The sequence below is a fragment of the Diceros bicornis genome, chromosome 4 (genome assembly GCF_020826845.1).
Source record: "Diceros bicornis minor isolate mBicDic1 chromosome 4, mDicBic1.mat.cur, whole genome shotgun sequence".
Classification (NCBI taxonomy): Eukaryota; Metazoa; Chordata; class Mammalia; order Perissodactyla; family Rhinocerotidae; genus Diceros; species Diceros bicornis.
In genome coordinates, this window is record NC_080743.1 from 45313052 (window position 1) to 45334435 (window position 21384).

General features: G+C 36.0%; 1 protein-coding gene across 5 annotated transcripts in view; it reads right to left on the reverse strand.

The window, feature by feature from the left end:
* Positions 1 to 21384, reverse strand: part of ST7L (suppression of tumorigenicity 7 like) — a 175204-nt gene that overhangs the window by 102132 nt on the left and 51688 nt on the right. For 3 of the 5 annotated variants that reach the window (XM_058538793.1, XM_058538794.1, XM_058538796.1), the window contains exons 12-14: positions 20789 to 20939; positions 17547 to 17639; positions 11004 to 11143 (exon numbers count right to left, since the gene is read on the reverse strand). In XM_058538793.1, coding sequence (XP_058394776.1) covers positions 11004 to 11143; positions 17547 to 17639; positions 20789 to 20939 — 384 coding nt within the window. Of the gene's footprint in view, positions 1 to 3423; positions 10622 to 11003; positions 11144 to 17546; positions 17640 to 18199; positions 18391 to 20788; positions 20940 to 21384 lie in introns of those variants that run through there. The other 2 variants (XM_058538795.1, XR_009219767.1) reach the window with 2 other exon arrangements.

Consider the following 21384-nt stretch of genomic DNA (forward strand, 5'->3'; position numbering starts at 1 on the left):
TATATATATATATATATATATATATATGTATGACCACTGAATAAGCCAAAAGGTGAGCAGTATCCTAAGTTTATGCTTTATTTAACTGGCACAATTTGGTGCTGGGGGCAGCCACTTAACAGTGATAGCATTTGTGGGTATCATCTTAGTTCTTTCCTCCTCCCCTAGGCAGTTTATAAAAGGTGATTTCTGAAACCCTTCACAATAGAAAAGCTCAAGCTTTACATTCAACTGTGACACCACTATGAATTCATTAAGAAGCATGTTTCAGGTTGCACTATAATTTCCCTATGTAACATAAACCCATGGAATCTGACATAAGCTGATTGCTCATGCTGGTTATTTTATTTACATTTCTGAATGGAAGGGATTTCAATACTCATAAAATATCTAACTGACTTATTATTTTTCATCTGTTTTCCCAGAGCAGCTATTATAAAATGGGCATACAGACAGAAGTCTCAACTTGTATGACTGGTTAAGCAACCAGGGAAAAGTTATTGCTCAAAAGCAATTTAAAAAAAAACAATTCAATATGGAGCTTGAGGCCAAACAAGAGATACAGTTACTCTCAATGCCATCTGAAAGATAAAAGTTAAAAAAAAGAAAAAGTTAAGTAACTGTGTTCCTTAGCTTCATCCAAGTCCCATGAGAGTAGGTAGTAGCTTCACAGGAACTCAGGGGGTCTGGACTTTACTTAAGTCTTTCTCTAGAGACCTAATGTTAGCAGACCCGGTCTAGTATAAATGAGAACAGAGGTAAATGGATGAGAGTGGGCTCCTTACAACCCAGAAATATGCATTTGCGTCCTTACCAGCAGGGTACAAATCAGACTTTTTTTTTTTTTTTTTTTTTTTGCTGAGGAAGATTCACCCTGAGCTAAGATCTGTTGCCAATCTTCCTTTTTTTTTTTTTTTTTAATGTGAGCCGCCACCACAGCATGGCCACTGACAGATGAGAGGTATGGTTCCATGCCCAGGAAGCGAACCCAGGCCGCTGAAGCAGAGCGCACCAAACTTTAACCACTAGGCCATCGGGGCTGGCCCACAAATCAGAGTCCTGAATTGGAAGATGCCATCATGTATGTAACTCACATTCTAGAGATGTATATTCTATAACCTACCCAAAGAATAATAATTTCTGCTTATTCCGGGAGATATAGCAAGCTCAGCCAGTGCTAGTGGTCTCGTGGTTAAGAGTCCATGCTCTCACCGCCTCAGCACAGGTCCGTTTCCCGGTGAGGGAACCACACCACCCTCCTACTGCTGCATCCTGCGGTAGTCATACTGTGGTGGCTGCATGTTGCTGTGATGCTGAAAGCTATGCCACCAGTATTTCAAATACCAGCAGGGTCACCCAGGGTGGGCAGGTTTCAGCGGAGCTTCCAGACTAAGACTAGGAAAAAGGACACTTCTGAAAAATTGGCCATGAAAACCCTGTGAATAGCAGTGGAGCACTGTCTGATATAGCACTGGAAGGTGAGAGGATGGCACAAAAAGACTGGGCAGGGGTCTTCTGTACCGCTCTGCTGTACACTGGGTCGCTAGGAGTCGGAATGGAATTGACAGCACTAACTAAACTAAAACATAGCAAGGTCAGATGGGTTGCTAGAGAACTAACAGTGACCAGTCAATTCTAAAGCCTGATCTGCAGTTTTCTGCCTCCAAGTCATTGTTCAAAATGTCCCACTTCCTTTCTTCTGCTGCCACACTGAGTTAAATCAGTATACTCTCCAACCCTCTGGTACAACCTTGGGCCTACTTTTCTTACTCTTCTACTCCATATACCTTCATCCATTTTACCATATTTATTGATTACATGCCTAATTAGTAGAAACTCCCCCAAGGACAGGTTCTGTACCTATTTTTAAATATTTCTTCCAAGGTCATATCCCCAATGATCCAGTTAGTACATATACTTGACAGAGCCCAGTAAAGATAGGAAATATTTTTCAGTTCCTTAGAAAATCTCAGTGGTTCCCTCTGCAAAAAGTTAGAATTGTCCAGGATGCAGAATTGATGAGCAAAATTCAGTTTGGAAGAGAGGGAAAGGGAACCTCATTTTAGTGCCTTAACCAATATCCTTTTATTTTTTATTTTTTTAAATTAATCTGATATGTGCCTATTTTCAGAATCAGTGACTGCAGGATGCAGCTTTGACATTAATGGTGGGCTCTGGGAAATTATGAGTGGCTCTTTCCCTTCTCTCTCACATGACCAGAGAGCCAAATAGTTTTAGTCCTAACTCTTGCTGTCCCATCCTGCTTCATAATGATATTGCACTGTTTCATTTTCTAAACCAGGATGGCCCTTAGCCCTTATTAATCTGTCATTATTAGGATGAGAAGAGATAAAAGAGGAAGATGAAAATGTATGAGTATTAGAGGCTTTTGTCTTATGGTAGCTACTACAAGAATGTGAAGTGAGACATTTCTTATTTAAATTTTGAATTGTGGAGCACTTCATTTTTTGATAAATTCTAAACTATTCAGATAAACATAATGAATACTACTGTTTACAAAAACATGAACTTCGTCAGTTAGGTGTAAAGATGAAAGTCTTCCAAGTCTCATATTTGAAAAAGACAGAGAGACCTCTTTCTATCTCCTCTTGTTTGACTGAAAGGAATCCTAACCAAATAAATTCTTCTGAAAAGAAAAGTCCTCTATGAGTCTAGATTGACTTTTTGGGTCACTAAATCTTATCTGAGGCACGTGAAAATAACTCATCAGTCACTTCCAGTCAAGTGAATAAATATGCAAGGATGGACTAATCTATTGTTGCTGCAGTAGCCCCTGTCTTATACATCTCTTACCTGCCTCAAACCCCCTGTCATTAGACTATGAGTTACTTGTGAACAAGGATTGTATTTTATACTTCATAAAGGTGCCCAATAAATATCTGTTCATTGAATGAACGAATGAACAAATTCATTAGTAGTAACATCTTAATACAATGATTTCAAAAGTCAAAAACCTATAGTATGTTACAGGATAATCATTACTATACTATGGCATGTTATAGAAAAATAGTTAACATATTTTTAAATGCTGAGGCTCTTTAAAAACTAAACTTTGACAACAAATTAAGATAAGCCCTACTGGAGTCCTTCCATTCAATACGCCAATACTGCAAGAAGAATCTTCTTAGGGTATCCAGGACTCTGAGCTGCATGTTCTTTTTTTTTTTTTTTTTTTTTTTAAAGATTTTATTTATTTATTTATTTTCCCCCCAAAGCCCCAGTAGATAGTTGTATGTCATAGCTGCACATCCTTCTAGTTGCTGTACATGGGTCGCAGCCTCAGCATGGCTGGATAAGCGGTGCGTCGGTGCGCGCCCGGGATCCGAACCCGGGCCGCCAGCAGCAGAGTGCGTGCACTTAACCGCTAAGCCACGGGGCCGGCCCGTGAGCTGCATGTTCTATTGCATTTTTTTAAGGTAGTATTCCAATAGCTAAAATACACCAAGAGAAAATTAATAAGAAAAATCTACACGGCTAGGGCTTAGTTGAATTAGAATCCCTGGGCTCCCAACAAGGGCTAAATCCCAAAGGGATCAGAGTGAAGTAAATAAAAAGTCCAGCTGAATTTTATCAGAGGGCAAAGTTTCAACTCTGAGTACCCCAGCAACCAAAGATGAATTATTTATAAGATTAGTAAAGTGCCTTCATCCACACCCCAGCCAGAGAACATTCTTCTATCTTACTGTGACGGAAGGAAAAACAGCAATGTATCTGCCTGCCAAAAACAGTTGTGGCTATACTCTAGATGGGAGTCTAACAACACTGAGGGATTAAAATTTAATTGTAAAGCTGCTGCTACCTGAGAGTAAAAGCTTGAACTCTGGCCTCAGAAAGAAATTGGGACTCCAGCATACTGAATAGATGAAAACGAGCTGGCATGTTTCTAACCAAGAGTGTGAGAATATGCTCCCTTTTTAAATTCTCCCCCAAACTGCTTCTTTCTCTGTATATCATATTGGTAATACGTAAGAGTGCTCAATGGGAATATAGCCCCTTTCTACACTTTGAATAGTACGTACACGTTTCATTTCCAGAATGCTTGAAATTACAGGATGAGGTCAGAGGGTATTTATGTGGTCTGACTTCTCTAAATATCAGTTCTCTTAATTTTGTTGAGCATCATCTGAAGCCCAAATAATTTCTTTTCTTGAAGCTGGCTGTCAAGATGGACCTAAGGCAATCTAATGTTATTATAGAACTGAGAGAGATAATTTTATTTTTTCCTTAAATTCAGATAGAATACCATTAACACCCAATCTTTCATTGAGGCCTCATCAGCATTAAGGAACATACGTAGGTTTCCTACCTATTGGTACAACTACTATAAATACACCTGACACCTAAGATCCCCACTTTAGCAAAAAATACCCAAGAGTTATGGTATTTTAGACAGAAAGTTTATTCTGTTCAGTTAAACTTCCCCCATAATCCTTCACATTTACCCTTTGATTCTGAAAGAGTGATGTTGAAACATAAGATATACATTTATACATTATATTAAGACTTTTTTTTTTTTTACTTCAGAGAGTCAATCAAATTCCCTCTGAATCATTACAAACAGTGCCTACTGTTTTTTTAGTATTACTGTACATTTCAGACAATTAGAAAGGCTGAAATTCTTTATACAGTTGTGAGTATATAATATAAATGAGCAAACAGCATTCTTTCTTAAGTGGCTTGCTAGCAAGAACAGGAATGAAATTAGAGTGAATCAGTCTGAAAGCAGAAAAGCAAATGTGCATTCTTTATTTTAAAGTACAGAGTTCATCAAATAGGCTTATACTGTGAAGAGTTCTCCAGGTAGCTTGTCTACTTATGGCTGCCTTTACAGTAAGTAGTTCTGCAACCTAAGTGCCCTTTCTATTTTCTGACAATCCACATTGGCCTCTTCATTTAAAACTCTTCTCCAAATTCATCTCCTATAGGAAGACTTTAGCAAAACCACTTTACTGTCACCACTCCATCATTCTATATCTGCTCAGCATTACTATATTTGGTTTGAAATTTATTCTTTTGTACTTGTTTTGGTGTAAGTTGTGAAGTGATATATTATTGAAACCAAGCATATATATCATGAGTACAGAGCTATCTATTGTGTGATTTCAAGCAAATCACTTAACTTTAATGACTCAAACTTCCCCATTATAACAATGGAAGATCACAATCTGTCTCACAATGGCTCTAGTAAGAAGAAAATGAGAGTATAAGTATAAACTCTTAAAAAAAGATAACTAAATGAAGTCCAAATTACTCATGGTTTAGAATTGTAAGTTAATAAGTAGTCATACTAATTTAATAATAAGTATAATTTAATATTAAGTAGGCATACTAATTTAGTTCTTTTGAGCATTAGAAATTTGATTGGTAGGGGAAGGAGCAAAATTCCACTCAAGGAAAAAGCTAAAAACTATTCCTCAAGATTATAATTTTCTTCTGTATCCTATTATTCTCTGCATTTAGAGGACTATGCTGGGTCTTCAAAAAACAAAGATGTTTTCTAAAACAAAAATTAGTAGGTTTCCTAATGTGAATTCTAATATCACTAGTGTAATCGGTTTGGAATGAGTGATTTACATCAATATCTAAACACAGCGCTTCTAAAAACTGCTATGTAGTCCATTTGCCCCAAATGCTAATGATTAAGCAATAAACATATTAGTAACAGTTAGTGACAAGATGTCCTAAACTTTGGCACTGAGACTTTCACTTTGGGCGGGAAAAGATGATTAAATATAGTGCCAAATAAATTCAGGGAGAGCTTTTGTGAACTTCATAATTGACAGGCACATGTTAATAGGCAAAGAGGGTGCTTTCCAAAAACTTCAAAACTGAATTAAACCCTGAGGAAAGGATATAGACATGCATTAAAAAGTACATTGTCCTAACTTTTATTCTTTTTTTTTTTCTTTGAAGATTTCTGTACTTAGAAAACTTGGATAAATAAGAAAATTAGCAATTTCATAGATTTCTCGGTCTAATTCTTTTTGACGGAAAACAATGAGGATGAAGCATGAGAAATACCCTTATACGAAGTAGAAAATATCTTTTCTCTTGCTACAAATATCCCAGTTAATTAAGAAAAGCAACATTGGAATATGCTAGACTGCCCAAATAAAGACTTCAGCGGCACAAACAAGGGAACAAAAATGTAAACATTTAAAAATTTTGACCTGTCACCTAATAGGCTCATTTTATTATCAGGATAGTCTCTGGGAAATACCTCAGCTTTATTACTGTGTAAATAGCATGGTTACAGAACAATATTTTACAGGAATATAAGCTCAGTTACAATGCAAAATGTTTTAAAAGCTCTATCAGTTCTTACGAACTAAAGAAGTCTCACAGCTTTGAAAAATAATCCATTTTGAAGAAATTTATTTTAATTGTCAGTTTAATTTCTGAATGTGGCCCTATGTATTTAATAAAGAGGAATACAACTATCATAGGTTTTTAGTATTAATGAAGTCAGATGGAGAATATAAAAAAAAAACTTTCACCTACGAACATATTTCATTTCACTGGTTATGACAATGGAAAATTAGGAACCTTTAAAAATAATAACATTTTTCTACTCATATATATCAATATATAGCTATAATTGCCTATAAACTCCCCTAGTTATGAAGATGATCTTTGCCCTGGAAAAAATGATGAGAATAGTGGACAAACCTCCTCAAAAGTTTTTGATCACTATTCAGTAAAAGACACTTGGCCATTTATATCTGCTTATTATTTTTAAAAATGTAATCTGAAAAGAAAAATGTTAATTATTTTTGGGAAGGGGCTGAAGAAATCCACGTCAGACATTCTGTAGAGAGGTCTTTTGTTAGTGTAACATCTGACCTTCTATATCTTTGGAAATCATACAACTTGGCTAATGCAGTTCTTAAAGAATTAATCAAGCAGATTGTTAGGCCCTAGTTACAGTGAAGCGAGCCAATTATGAGTTGCTCAGAAATGCATCACTAGCATGTCCAACCACATTTTCCCACATAAAGATTAGTAGAAATATGTGGAAACAGGGCCCATTCCCACCTCAGCAGAGCTATAATATGTGTTCACTGAAACAAATTTCAACCAAGTTTTGCCTTAGTGAAACAAACAATTTATTTGGGAATCTTTTTGATTTCTGTCTTTACCAGTAACACCTTTTTCTGCCAACATTGCAAAGGCTGTCCTATTTAGTTAAAACCCAACTACGGATTTTTATATTCAAACACACTTTTGAATTCAGAGCACTAAGGTCACATGCCACAAGCCTGAATTCATCTGTAAGTTAGTGAAATCTCTAAAGACCATCTTTAGTCTTTTCACTGTTGTGATAACGCCCTCCCCAGGCTTACTAAGAAGAAAGCTTTTCTTGCAAGAGAGAAATGAAAGGGGCCAGAGAAGATGAAGATTGGTTCTCTAAGGACAGGACAGTGTTGCTTTTAAATAAAGAAGCTCCTTTCAGATAAGCAGAATCAGATTCCAGTTCATTTGGTTTGCTGGCTACCCTTACTTTGAACTCTCATATTTAACCCAGCAGGCTTCAAAGCAGGTGAGAAAATGACCTACCACTTAAAAGCAATTCTTTCTTTTTCAGGAATTCTAGCCTTGGAGAATATCAGTTCTGATATCAGCACATTCCACATCTCCAGGGATTTATGCAATTTTTTTTCATTGCTCTATGTCTCCTATCAGACGAGGTTTTCATCTCAGCCAGGAGAAAAATCAGGGAAAAAAAAGTACTAACTTGCTGAAAATGAAGTCTTATTCCACATAGCTTTAAACCATGCAAAAGGAGAAGGCGCACTAAAACCACTAACCATTCTAGTTCATTCCCTTCCATTTACTTAAATCTGATGTACAGAGAGGATTATTAAAAATCATTAATCCCTAGTGCTTGCTTCACAGAAAAGCAACTTTTGTAAAAAATCCATTTTAACAAATTCAAATTGAGTTCACTCTAGCATGTGAGCTAATACAAAAAAGATATTAGATGAGGAAGAGACAATGGTAACAATGGAAGAAATTTAGGAAATTTTCTTAAATTGCTTTGCCTTACCAAATAGAAGAACAAGTATGTTTCCAAGATTTCTCATTGATTTCTACTGTATTTGGCCATCAAATATCTGACTTAACAGAAAATCTTAACATAGGCAGTTTGCAACTTACAAATAGGTTCTGTTCTACAATGTAGTTTGCCAGTGCCTAGAATTTGAAACATTTCTCCACTTTCTGTGGTTCACATACACATGATGTACCAGAAGTATAGTACTAACAGTACTGGTTAAATGACACTCAACCACCATTTATACTATAACTTCTATGGGAAAATGCATTTTGAGTTTACTATTTGGACATAGCTCCTCCAAATGTGAAGGGGATAGGGTTTCCCACTATAGCTGCACTTTGGTGATGATGATGACAAAGACGGTGTCGACAACAGCGAACACTCACCTAGTTTTTACTATGGGCAGACATGGTTCTAAACACTTGACATATTTTAAACTCATTTAGCCCTCACAAAAATAGTACTATTCTCATTTTACAATGAGGGGGAGAAAAGGTTAAGTAACTTACCCGAGACTGCACAGCCATTAAAGTGTCAGGGCTGGAATTCAAAGCAAAGCAGTCTGGCTCCAAAACCTATGCTCATAACTACTCTGCAATGCCGCCCCTTCTCCACTGTGAAGAGGTGGCACTATCCTGGCATTCTAAATTCCTCTTATTGGGGGTAGAGCAGAGCAGGGCTTCTCAAGCTTTAAATGTGCATATAGGATCACCTGGAGATCTTGTTAAAATGCCAATTCAGGAGGTCTGGAGTGGTGCCTGAGGTTCTGCATTTCTAACAAGCTCCTGGGTGATGGTGATGCTCCTACTGCATAGACCACACTTTACTAAGTGTTAGGAAGTAGAATTTGAGCCTCTAGCTCCCTAGCTGGCTATCTGTCTGTTGAGGCATTTATACATTGTGTTTATAATTTGGAGACTGCCTATAACGTAATCATTTTCATTAATTCTTAAACGGAACATGCCCTTGGAACTGCTGCATACCAAATATTGGTTTGCAGGTACTTTCTGTAAATACTTAGCTTTAGGAACTTAAAATGTACACATAAAGGCCACAAGGATAAAACGTGGCTGTAAAAGTTTGCTCTCAGGCACATTTTTAACACTATACATCATGAACTATACGAACACCAAAAGATAGAAAATAAATGCCTGTTTATTGTTCATCAACTAGCATCACAGTAAATTAATAACTTTTGGTCTAAAAAAGAAGTTTCTACTTTAAAATGCATAAGTATTCATTCTCAGACTGTGCTAGAGGAGTGCTAAGGAGCTTGTGCTATGTAATCTTAAAGGCTCTTCTGGTTCGTCAGTGATCTCTTAGGTACAGGCAGACACTATATACCAATGATGATGGATAGAACAGATAGTGAGCACATTCCACATTAATTTTAGCCAGTACCTCATGTAAGTACACTACTTACAATAGCTACATATCTATTCCAGATTCTAGGTCTCCCTGCTTGTTATATTTTACCTCCTTCCCACTATCTAAGGAGCATCTCTCCCACTGCTTGCCTGTGATCTCAAATAAACAGCTGCATATTTTTTTCCAGTTGTTAAATGGATGAGATTCCCTTTCTAGTCAATTTTTTTTCTATGCCAGATTACACAGTAAGGTCATTTCAGTATGAGACACACTTGGCTCCCCAGTCAGTACCACTGCAAACAACAGAGTTATGGTATGATCACTAAGCTTCCTTTTCACACTAAAAGGAAACAGAATAGTCAGTTTCCAACTCAAATATCTATACTCCCTGAACACCAGTAGAAAGTCATTCTTCTTGAAGCTTGACCAGAATCAAGTGCAGTTTCAGACTCCTAGGCCTACAGCCAGTGGCAACTTAACACATTATACAGTTGACCTTCAGGGAAAAAGGGAAACCAGTGCTATTACTACTGGTGCCAGAAGAAAACCAACTAATCGTTAAGGCACAAAATAAACTATTCTTAAGGCAAGAAAAGAAACTGTGAGGAAACAGGGAGTTAGAATGGAGGCATATAGAGACAAACATAGAAATTACATTACCAAGTAAGGGCTAGTGTGTCTACAGTAATCAGTGCTTTTCTATTTGGGAATATAATGCATCAGCATTTTCTTTTTGGGTTTGAACTCTTATGATCTGGTGAAAATGCGAAGACATACAAGAAAGACACGTTTTTTTAAAAGGCTTGGAGACTTAAAAGGACTTATCTTTGGTAATTTCCCTTTAAGCCAGTGACATTAATTATGTTTATGTAGAAGAGTAAATAATCATGGGATACCCTCTCTAATATCAATCCTCAAGTACTTTCTGGACCTGGGTCAAGAAATGGGGAAGCACTTCAAAACTAAAGGGTAAAAATGAAAATAAAGCTCTATATATGGTTCTAAACCCAATGTTGGGGAAGGTCAATAAGAACATGCAGATACAATAACAGGGAGAACCTTTGAGTAAAGAGGCACATTCTGTACCCAGGGCAAATGTCCCATATTTCTCATCTTACCTACCTATTCTCCATCCTAGTTGTTCTCTTGAATTTAAAGTTCAGCAAATCCTTAGAACTAAAGATTTCATTTAAAAGGAAAAATCAAAAGGCTTGTTACAAAATAGGGAAATTTTTTAAATGCCAAAAAAATGCATTTAAGAGTTGGATTATTCTTTAGCTAGTAATAAGTGCTATGTTTACCATCAAAAGTGATCTACAAATACCAATTTTATAATGTTATGCCATTGTATTCTTTAAGCTTTTAAGCAACAAAATATAGCTCAAATCACCAAAAACTTATGTTTGACATATTTATGGCAGCAACTTTACAAATCAATTCCTTTAACTTACTATAACAAATATCTTTCACTGATCAACTGGTTTAGCACAAACAGATCAGAGATGGTTTCTTGTGTGTTTTACAAATACTCTACACAAGTCCTTGAGATCATACTTACAGCTTTAGCAAAAACACCCATGATTTCAGGAAACTGGTGTGTGAGAAGAGCTATCATTGCTGTAGAAGAGCACAGTCCTGCTGTGAAATGGATGAAAAAAGGAAGCTCCTTCTTTGGGTAAACAGAAACATGATGAAAGGCTGCAAGGGAGAAAAGGTAGAAATGGATTTTATTTCAGAATACAGTGTAAGCAAGGCAGTTTTAATATCTTCAGATGAAATCTATTTTTAAAAACAAAAAAGAAAAATAATTTTTTTAAAAAAGAACAAGAAGTCTCTGGCCAAGCAAGGTAGAAGAAAGTTATCCATTATTGATTCTAGCATTGACAGCATATCTACATAGCCAGATGACTGTGCTGGGGACTGGGAATAGGACGGCATCATGTGAAAGAACATTAATTGTAAAGTCACGCTGAGGTGGTTTTGAAAAAGCGCTTTGTCACTTATTAGCTGTGTGATCTTGAATAAGTTGCTACTACCCTCTAGTAGTTGCTATAGAGTTGTTATGATGAACACTGCAAGCCCTTAATAAATATGACTTGTTATAATTCTTGCTCTTGGGGAGCTCAGAGACGAATACAGAGATCAAGAGACAGGTGGCTGGAGATTTCCCAGAATCATCAGTTAATAATTTTACCCAGTTATCAATAAGTGTTCCATACGTGGCATTTCATCGAGCACTGTAAAAATCGAACTAGAACACCAAAGCCCTAGGATTCTGAACATAAATGAAGTCCCTTGTCTTATTTTATCACAGGTAATCACTTTTCTAATGATTAGATATTTCATTACCAATGGTATTAAAGCATTTATAGCTTATTTGAAATTTGAAAATACTTGAATAACAATGCTGAGATAAGCCGATTGCAATGTATGGCACACAGTAGGTGCTCAATAAATAAATGTCTGGCAAACTGACAGCTATTCTGGGACTACATTAGTCCAGGAAGTTGACCGCTCAGGGCTGGACACAAACCCAGGAATTCCTGATGTAATATCCTGCATAAGTAAGGGATGACTAATTCAGTGCTGAATCAAGGTCAGCTATAAATTTCACTTTTTAAAATATGATTCACCTAAGATCACACCTAAGTTTCCTTCAGTAGCCATAATGTTTTTTCTGTCTTATACTATATTGAGAAAGTATATACCAAAAACCAAACTCATTAAAAATTCAGAAAATTTCCACAGCTTTGAGTCATGTTTAAAGTTTTTTGTTTTTTGTTTTTTTTTTGTGAGGGAGATCAGCCCTGAGCTAACATCCGTGCTAGTCCTCTTTTTGCCGAGGAAGACCGGCTCTGAGCTAACATCTATTGCCAATCCTCCTCCTTTTTTTCTTCCCCAAAGCCCCAGTAGATAGTTGTATGTCATAGTTGCACATCCTTCTAGTTGCTATATGTGGGATGCGACCTCAGCATGGCCGGAGAAGCGGTACGTCGGGGCGCGCCCGGAATCCGAACCCGGGCTGCCAGTAGCGGAGCGCGCACACTTAACTGCTAAGCCACCGGGCCAGCCCGAGTCATGTTTAAAGTAAAAGCACACCAGATCTGTATTTTTTTAAAAGTTAGAAACATTAGAAGCTGTGGACAACATTGTGCTTTCAGCACCCAAAAAACCAGCAGTCCCTTTTGCCCTATCCCTCAGCTATGAGAGGCCAACTTCTTCCAGCAAACCTAGAGAAACAAACCATGGTATTTGTGAAGATAGGGAACAAATACTTATGTATACCAATGGTTACTATAATTGCTATCGCATGAGAGACAGCAAAATTAGTAATATTAAACTATATAGCATTTTATGGTTTACAAAGAGCTTTAGTTTATATTAATTTGTTTGATTTTTTTTCAATAACCCTAAGAAATAATATTATTCCCACTTTATAAGGTATAAAACTGTACAGCTTTTAGTAATATAATTTTCTAAAATATGAGATTTTTATACTGTAGGAGAGACCTAATTATTCCTTTTTGGATTGCTTTCTGTAGATGTGTTTGTCCGTCAATGTTTGGCTAATACATCAATATAATGGATGGCTGGTACAGAAACACTCCCTGGAAGTAAAGTTCAAATTTCATCACTGGTTTGTAGAGAAAAAACTTATCAGGAGGCATAAAAGACAACTAAATAGCTATGTGAACTGAGGGAACAGTTCAAGTCTGAACTTACATGAGGTTCATAAGAAAATACCAGAATGCTGTAAGTCATATCAAGGTTGAAGGAGAACTGAAAACAAAAAACATTAAGTACTCCTGGGTATTAGATTCCACATTATTAAAAATTTGTTCATTCTACCACAGTCAAAGACAGAAAAAATACTCTAAGAACATACAATATAATCAAACGAAACCCCCCAGATATCCCTCCTCTCCTACATCCTGGAATTTGCAAATGAGTAGCAGCACCCTAGAAATAATAAAAGCCTGCCAAAAAGTAAATTGTCTGTTCTTATAGCCTATGGCTCTGACAATGCATGATAATAACCCTGATTTTATTCATATTGCTATGTAAAGTTGGCCTTATATCAGGCAACCTTTGTAATAATTTAGGGAGTATTATTTTAGGCTAAATGTATTAGCCTAATATAATACACTCTTGCAAATTGATGTTCCATAATTAAATAACTGGTTCCTTTGCCTTAAATATTCTTGTTCCTCTTAAAATGGAAAAACAAAAACAACGACTACCACCACCATCCTAGAAAAGAAAATAAAATTTCTCTCACTAACGACCTTCTAATTGCCAAAGTCAATGGATTCTTCTCAGTAATTACCTTACTTAATATCTTAGATACTCCTCCTCACTTAGAAATTTTTTCCTCCTTTTAATTTCTAGGATATCTAGTTCTGGTTCTTATCCTGTCTTTCTGACCACTCCTTCACAGGATCTTCCAGACTCCTTATCAGCCACCCATTCCTTAGAGATTTTTGTGCCCCCATGGTTCCACTCTTAGTTTACTTCTCACTCTATACAGTTTCCCTCAGTGATCTCATTCATGTAGGAAAAATGATGACTCCCAAATCGGTTTTGTGATGTAGACAGAAAGAGATATCAGGACTCTGGGTAATTTTATTTACACAGCCTGATTCTGTCCCTAGGCCATGGCTGACTGTACCAGGGATGAATACCTGGGTAAATCTGATTCTCTCTCCCAGAAGTTTTAGTAGTGGGATTGAGATATTATTCATTTTGTATTGTTTGCCTGACTGATGACACGTAAACTCAGAGCTGTAAAGGGGCATCAAGTTTGGCTACCTGAGTGTCCAAGCAGGGAAAGCCAAACTGCAAAGAGAGAGAGATAAAAATGAAGCAGATACATTGAGAGAAGCAGAAATGAGAACTCATACAAAGAGAAGATGGAGTTGGGGAAAGAAAAAAGAAAGTGAGAATAGGCGAGACTGAAAAAGGCAGCCAGAGATAGAGATATACAGATAACTGACTCCTGGAAATCCTGATATCCTTCTAGTTCCTGGTTCTAGTCCCTTCTGAGATCCAACTGTAATTGTTGCCTTTGGATTCTTTGAGAAAATCCAGTCTTCTTCAAACAAATTCTCTTTATTTTTAAACTAGTTTGAAGCAGCTCTCTATTATTTATACCCAAAGAATGCCTACAATATTTACTATATTTAATATAGTATATATTAATACTATATATTAAATATATTTATATATTTTTAAAAATATACATATTATACTTACAAAATATCTTATTATTTAGAGATATAAAATATAAAGACTATGTATGTGTATATGTTAAATAGATTATGTAATAAAATATTTAAGCATATATATATACACACACACATACACACTGTTAAAAAAAGAGACGACAGGCCCAAAATGGAGTCACTTGTGCTAAGCCCACATCACCAAATGGAGACTTAATAGTTAACCTATTTGCAGTTTCAACCTCCCCCAGGAATGTATCTTAACCAGTCAGTTTGGAATTTCCTAGTCAGCAGTAGTGAGGCAATCTGTCTGATAGATCCCTTTTGTCTCCTAAAGGAAGGTGACCCTGCCTGTAACAATCCATTCTTTTCTCCCTTCTGCCTACAAAAGCCTTCTGTTTTGTACAGCTCCTCAGAGATTCTTCCTTTCTGCTAGGTGGGATGCTGCCCGATTCATAAATCATTGAATAAAGCCCATTACATCTTCAAATTTATTTTATTGATTTGTTTTTTAATAACAATGGGTGAGATGTTACACATGCAACATACTCAAAGCCTGAACTTATTTACTTCCCCTACTCCTATTCCCAAACCTGCTCTTCCTGCTGTATGATAGATTTACCATGCAAGTCACCCAAGTCATATTTGGGAATTATCCCTGACCTTGGAAAGATAGGTACTCCTGACTCCAGCTTTCTTATAATCTATTCCATATATTTAATACATTGTTTATCAGTTTTTCTATTAACCTGTGAGCAGCTTAGGAGTTCACAGTAGGGTAAGAAGGAAAAGGTACTAATATTTAAAATTTTTATTGAGTACTTACAACGTACCTGGCATGTTTATAAGAATAAATTAATAAATTTGACTAATCCAAACGATGTGTATTGAATATCAATTTTTATGGTGAACATTATACAGATACATAGAAGGACAATAAAGAGAATCTTGGCCTTCAAGTTTTCAATCTAGAAGGGAGAAATTAAGAAGTATACAAAGCACTTTGAGAGTTCAAAGAAAGAAGAGATATTGTTTCTTCCAGACTCCTTATCAGCCACCGATGGAGGAAAATAAAAGACCCTGGGAGAAAAATATCAGCCTGCTCAACTTCTACAATCTCTTCTAAATTTTCATCTATCTGTTTGAACTTTCAGCTCATTAAATTTGATGGTTGTAAAACTGCAACTTTCCTTCTTAGACTTCAGTGCTAATGGCCCCAGAACTGTAAAAACTATGGCACAGGTTTATATCATATAAAGAAACATGGTGCTAGTGTTTATAACCTTCAGCATGCTTACTCATTGGTTAAATCATAAAAAGAAAAGTTAAAGAGAAACTTACCAGTCCACAGAGAAAAAGAGTGAGTGGATAATAAGGCAGCTGAGACAAAAAGTATACTCTTCTTTTGAGAAGCTGGCTTCCTGACAGCAGGGATTAGATGGAAACACTCTCAGCAATCATAACCCTACATATTTCTGGTTCTCCTCTTGACTCTTTGATTGTTTTTTTTAAACTGAGAAGTGTGGTCTCTCATATTTCTTTCTTCTTTGTAAAGACGGTTTTGGCTAGTCTGGAACCTTTACCTTTCCATATAAATTTTGGGATCAGCTTGTCAATTTTTGCAAAATCTTTCCTGGGATTTTGATTGGGATTGTATTGAATCTACAGATCAATTTGGAGAGAAATGCCATAGAAATAACATTAGGTATTCCAACCCATAAACATGGAATGTCTCTCCATTTATTTAGATTTTAATTTCTCTCAGCAATATTTTGTAGTTTTTCGTGTACAAGTCTTACACTTCTTTTGTTAAATTTACTCCTAAGGTGTTTATTCTTTTCGATGCTATATGATTGGAAGGTTTTCTAAATTTCATTTTTAGATTGTTCATTGCTGGTATATAAATATGCCATTGAGTTTTGTATGTTGATATTATATTCTGTAACCTTGCTGAAACTGCTTACTAGTTCTAATAGTATTTATACGGATTTCCTACATAGTCATGTCATCTGTGAATAAAAACAGTTTTACTTCTTCCTTTCCAATATGAATGCCTTTTATTTCTTTTCCTTGCTTGATTGCACTGACTAGAATCTCCAGTACAATGCTGAAGAGAAGTGATGAGAGCTGACATCCTTGCCTTATTTCCGATCTTAGGGAGAAAGCACTCAGTCTTTCACCATTAAGTTTGGTGTTAGCTATGGATTTTTCATAGATATTCTTTATCAGGTTGAGGAAGTTCCCTTTTTTTCCTAGTTTGTTCAGAATTTTTATCATGAATGCGTGTTGGATTTTTGTCAAATGCTTTTTCTGCATCTATTGTCTTTTATTCTATTAACATTGTGCATTACATTTTCAGTTGTTAAACCAACCTTGCATTTGTGAGGTGAATCTCACTCACTTGGTCATGGAGTATAATCCTTTTTACATGTTGCTGGATTCAGTTTGCTAATATTTTGTTGAAGATGGTTGTGTCTATATTCATGAGGGATATTGTTCTATAGTTTCCTTTTCTTATAAGTCTTTGGCTTTGGTATCAGGGTAATATTGGTCTCCCAGAATGAGTTGGGGAGTGTTCCTTCCTTCTTTATTTTCTGAAAAGAATTTGTGAAGGATTGGTATTATTTCTTCTTTAAGGTTTATAAGATGACTGCTCTTTTTAATATCTTTAATCTTTTTTCCTTCATTGCATCTAGCACAAAGTTTTACCCAAAAAGTATTTGGGAATGAATTGAATTATGTAACAACATCCAAGAAATGGTTAAAGTAGTATTTAAACAGCATCCTGAATTTCAACAAAAGGCATTTCTAAAATGGGAGAATACTACGAAAAATAATTTCACAACTCTAAGTTCAAGAAAACTAGAATATTTACTTACTAGGTAATAGCTCTCTATCAGCGGTCTCTGTGCAGCTGGGATAAGGGTAGAATAGATGGCCTTTCTCTAATGGGTATGGAATCATTCTAAAAGCTGAGAAAAAAAAAATACATATGTTGGCATTCAATTCAGACTCATTTTCATCCTATACTACAGATCAAAGCTATTTTGGAGACATATTTTTATAAAGTTTTCACATAGAATTTTATTTTCTTTTTTAGAGACACATTTTAGATGAAAGAAACAAAGCAAAAGAAGAAATAAGGGGAAGAATAAGATTTATTTAGACAACAGTGAATGGTCTGGCTGGAATACAACTAAAGGGAGTAGTGGATAATAAGACTGGCTGGGTCCTTCTTGCCTCAGTCTCCTCATTGCAAACACAACAGACTTTGGCCAAAATATGAATTTTGTTTTGCCACAATAAAAAGTAGTGATTTGTTCAGAGTCACAGAGCAAATTAGTGATAACACTAGGAAATCATTCATCAAGATGATTATTCATGAAATACAGTATAAGTCATAGACTTATTGAAAACTTCCTGTGTGCCAAGCAGAACAGTAGGATTGAAGACACATACAAGATGAATGAGATACAGTATCTGGTTTTGAGGAGCTTATAGTAGTGAAAAAAGCAAAAGAAGGTCTAATTACCCACAGACATTCAGCTCCTCAGTTTTAGTAGTCTCAGTTTCATTAATCTGTATATCGTCAGTGTCAAGCACAGTGTCTGACCCTCAGCAAATGGTTAACGTAGAGGTTTCCAAATTTTCTTGGCTCAAGGATACATGGTGCCCTTTGTGTCTCAGTAATTTTTTATGACACCCCTAGGCTGAAAGAAATATCTAACAATTCCACTTATTAAGTAGTGGGTCCAAACAATTTTAAAAGTTTATGTTCTAACAACCTAGCAGTGATTAGAAAAAAAATAGACATAAATTAATAGAAAAAGTAATTATTTCATTTTTAAATAACCATCATTTCTTACTAAAGTGATGTATGAGCGTGTTGGGCACTGTATAACTTCTCAAACCTTGAATCAGATTGAACACCACCATCCTCATTTCCTGTTCCACAATGATTTTTGTGTGGTACTTCTTCTTTTGTTTTTTTGTGAGGAAGATCAGCCCTGTGCTAACATCTGCCAATCCTCCTCTTTTTTTGCTGAGGAAGATTGGCCCTGGGCCAACATCTGTGCCCATCTTCCTCCACTTTACATGGGACGCCGCCACAGCATGGCCTGCCAAGCAGCGCATCAGTCCGCGCCTAGGATCCGAACCGGCAAAACCCAGGCCACCGCAGCTGAGTGTGCACACCCAACCGCTTGCACCACCGGGCTGGCCCGTGTGGTACTTCTTTTAATCACAGCAATTAACAAAAACCCAGCTTTGCGAAGCTATGACAACATTGAAAGAAACAGAGAATGGAGAGCCACATAACGGTGAAACCATAAACTCTCTAGAGCTAAGAGTTTGAATGGTGTCTGACAAATGTTGAGTATTGCTGTGTTCTACTGAAAATTTAAAATATGCTGTGGCACTCTTGTAAATTTGCTGCATTGCCCCAAGGTGCCTCAGTACAAAGTTTAGGAACTGACGGGATTAACCAATTTTAGTGAATGAGCACTGAATTTATTTTTGAATTTTTATTGATAGCAGAGGTATACTTCCCAAGAGAATTATTATAAGGATTCACCTGATAAAATATTTTGATTAAGCTTCTTCATTTTCTTACTGATTTTAAGAAGTTACAAATAAGATATCTGGTAGTAAACTGAAAAGCAGTCCAATTTTCCAAAGAAGATGTACAAATGGACAATCAGCATATAAAAAGATGTTCAACATCACTTATTATTAGGGAAACGCAAATCAAAACCACAATGAAGGGCTGGCCCCGTGGCTTAGTGGTTAAGTGCGCGCGCTCCGCTGCTGGCGGCCCAGGTTCGGATCCTGGGCGCGCACTGACGCACCACTTCTCCGGCCATGCTGAGGCAGCGTCCCACATACAGCAACTAGAAGGATGTGCAGCTATGACATACAACTATCTACTGGGACTTTGGGAGAAAAAATAAATAAATAAAATTATATTAAAAAAAAAAAAAACCACAATGAGATACCACTTCACACCCATTAGGACGGCTATTATCAAAAAAAACAGAAAATAACAACTGTTGGCGAGGATACAGAGAAAGTGAAACCCTTGAGCATTGCTGGTGGAATGTAAAATGACACAGCTGCTATAGAAAACAGTATGGCGGTTCCTCAAAAAATTAAACAGATTTATATGATCTAGAAATTCCATTTCTGGGTATATACCCAAAAGAATTGAAAGCAGGAACTTGAACAGATATTTGTATACCCATGTTCACAGCAGCATTATTCACAATAGCCAAAAGGTGGAAACAACCCAAATGTCCACTGACAGATGAATGGATAAACAAAATGTGAAATATACATACAATGGACTATTATACAGCCTTAAAAAGGAATAAAATTCTGACACATGCTACAACATTATGCTAAGTGAAATAAGCCAGATATAAAAGTACAAAATATTGTGTGATTCCACTATATGAGATGCTTAGGGTAGTCAAACTCATAGAAACAGAAAGTAGAATGGTTACCAGGGGCTAGGGAGGAGGGAAGAATGGGAAGTTATTATAAATGGGTATAGAATTTCAGTTTGGGATGACGAAAAAGTTCCGGGGATGGATAATGGTGATAGTTGCACAACAACATGAATGTACATAATGCCACTGAATTGTAAATTTTAAAATGGTTAAAATCGTAATTTTTATGTACATTTTTCTACAATAAAAAATATTTTAAAAAAGAATAGAATTGATATTAGTTGTGAGAAAAAGAGTTTCACGTTGTACACATCTGAAAACAAAACAAAACAAAAACAGTCCAATTTAAAAAATATTAGAACAACAGCTCAACCACATTAAAAAGCTTACCAACCAAAGGATGTTAAGTTTTCACTTTCTTTCCTTACAAATATGTAATTTAAATGAACATATGGCAGAATACCATAACAGTTTCTCATTCTGCTTTTCCTAAATGTAGCATCAATATAAATACATAAAGTAAATAAACCAAATATAACACTATTGAGTTCACTTTGAAACCAATCTGAACACTAAATCCTTACGGAAACTCAGACAATCTCATTAAAAACGACTGCTTGTGAATGCAATGAATAGTCAGAGAGATTAGCATTACATTTGGAAAGAATACTTACTGCCTTCCCATGTACACTGTAACAGATTAAGAGCACCTTCTATTCGCTTCCAGTGCTGAAGATGAAAGAAAGCATAGGCAATTGCTTCACTATCACCCCGTTTCAGAATGTGTTCTGGAGGTAAAATTAGACTTTTCATCTCTAGTAAATACTAGAAAAATAACACACAGACACACCACAGAAAAAAGAAAGATTAAATTATTCAAACACCCACGAAAATGCAGATTCAAATTTTATAAAGTCAATTTGATTTAAAAAACATTAAGCTAGTTGAAATGACTTGAGAGTCCTACGGACAACAAGTGTATAAAATGCTTATATATGCAAATTCCAAAGACTAGAATATTCCTATAGATAAAAATAAGGTGATAAATGGCTTAGGTGTGACCTTGCTAAATACAAAATGAAAACTTGAGCTGAGGAAATAATGTGAGAGCAAATATTTATTTTTCCAAAAAAGAATTAAGTGTAAAAATTATAAAACACAATTTTGGAACAACACTTTGTGGTAACATTCAATTCTTTTTTTCTCTTATTTCCATTTTACAGATGAAGGAACTTAATTATGAAGAAGTTCAATTAAATAAATATTTACT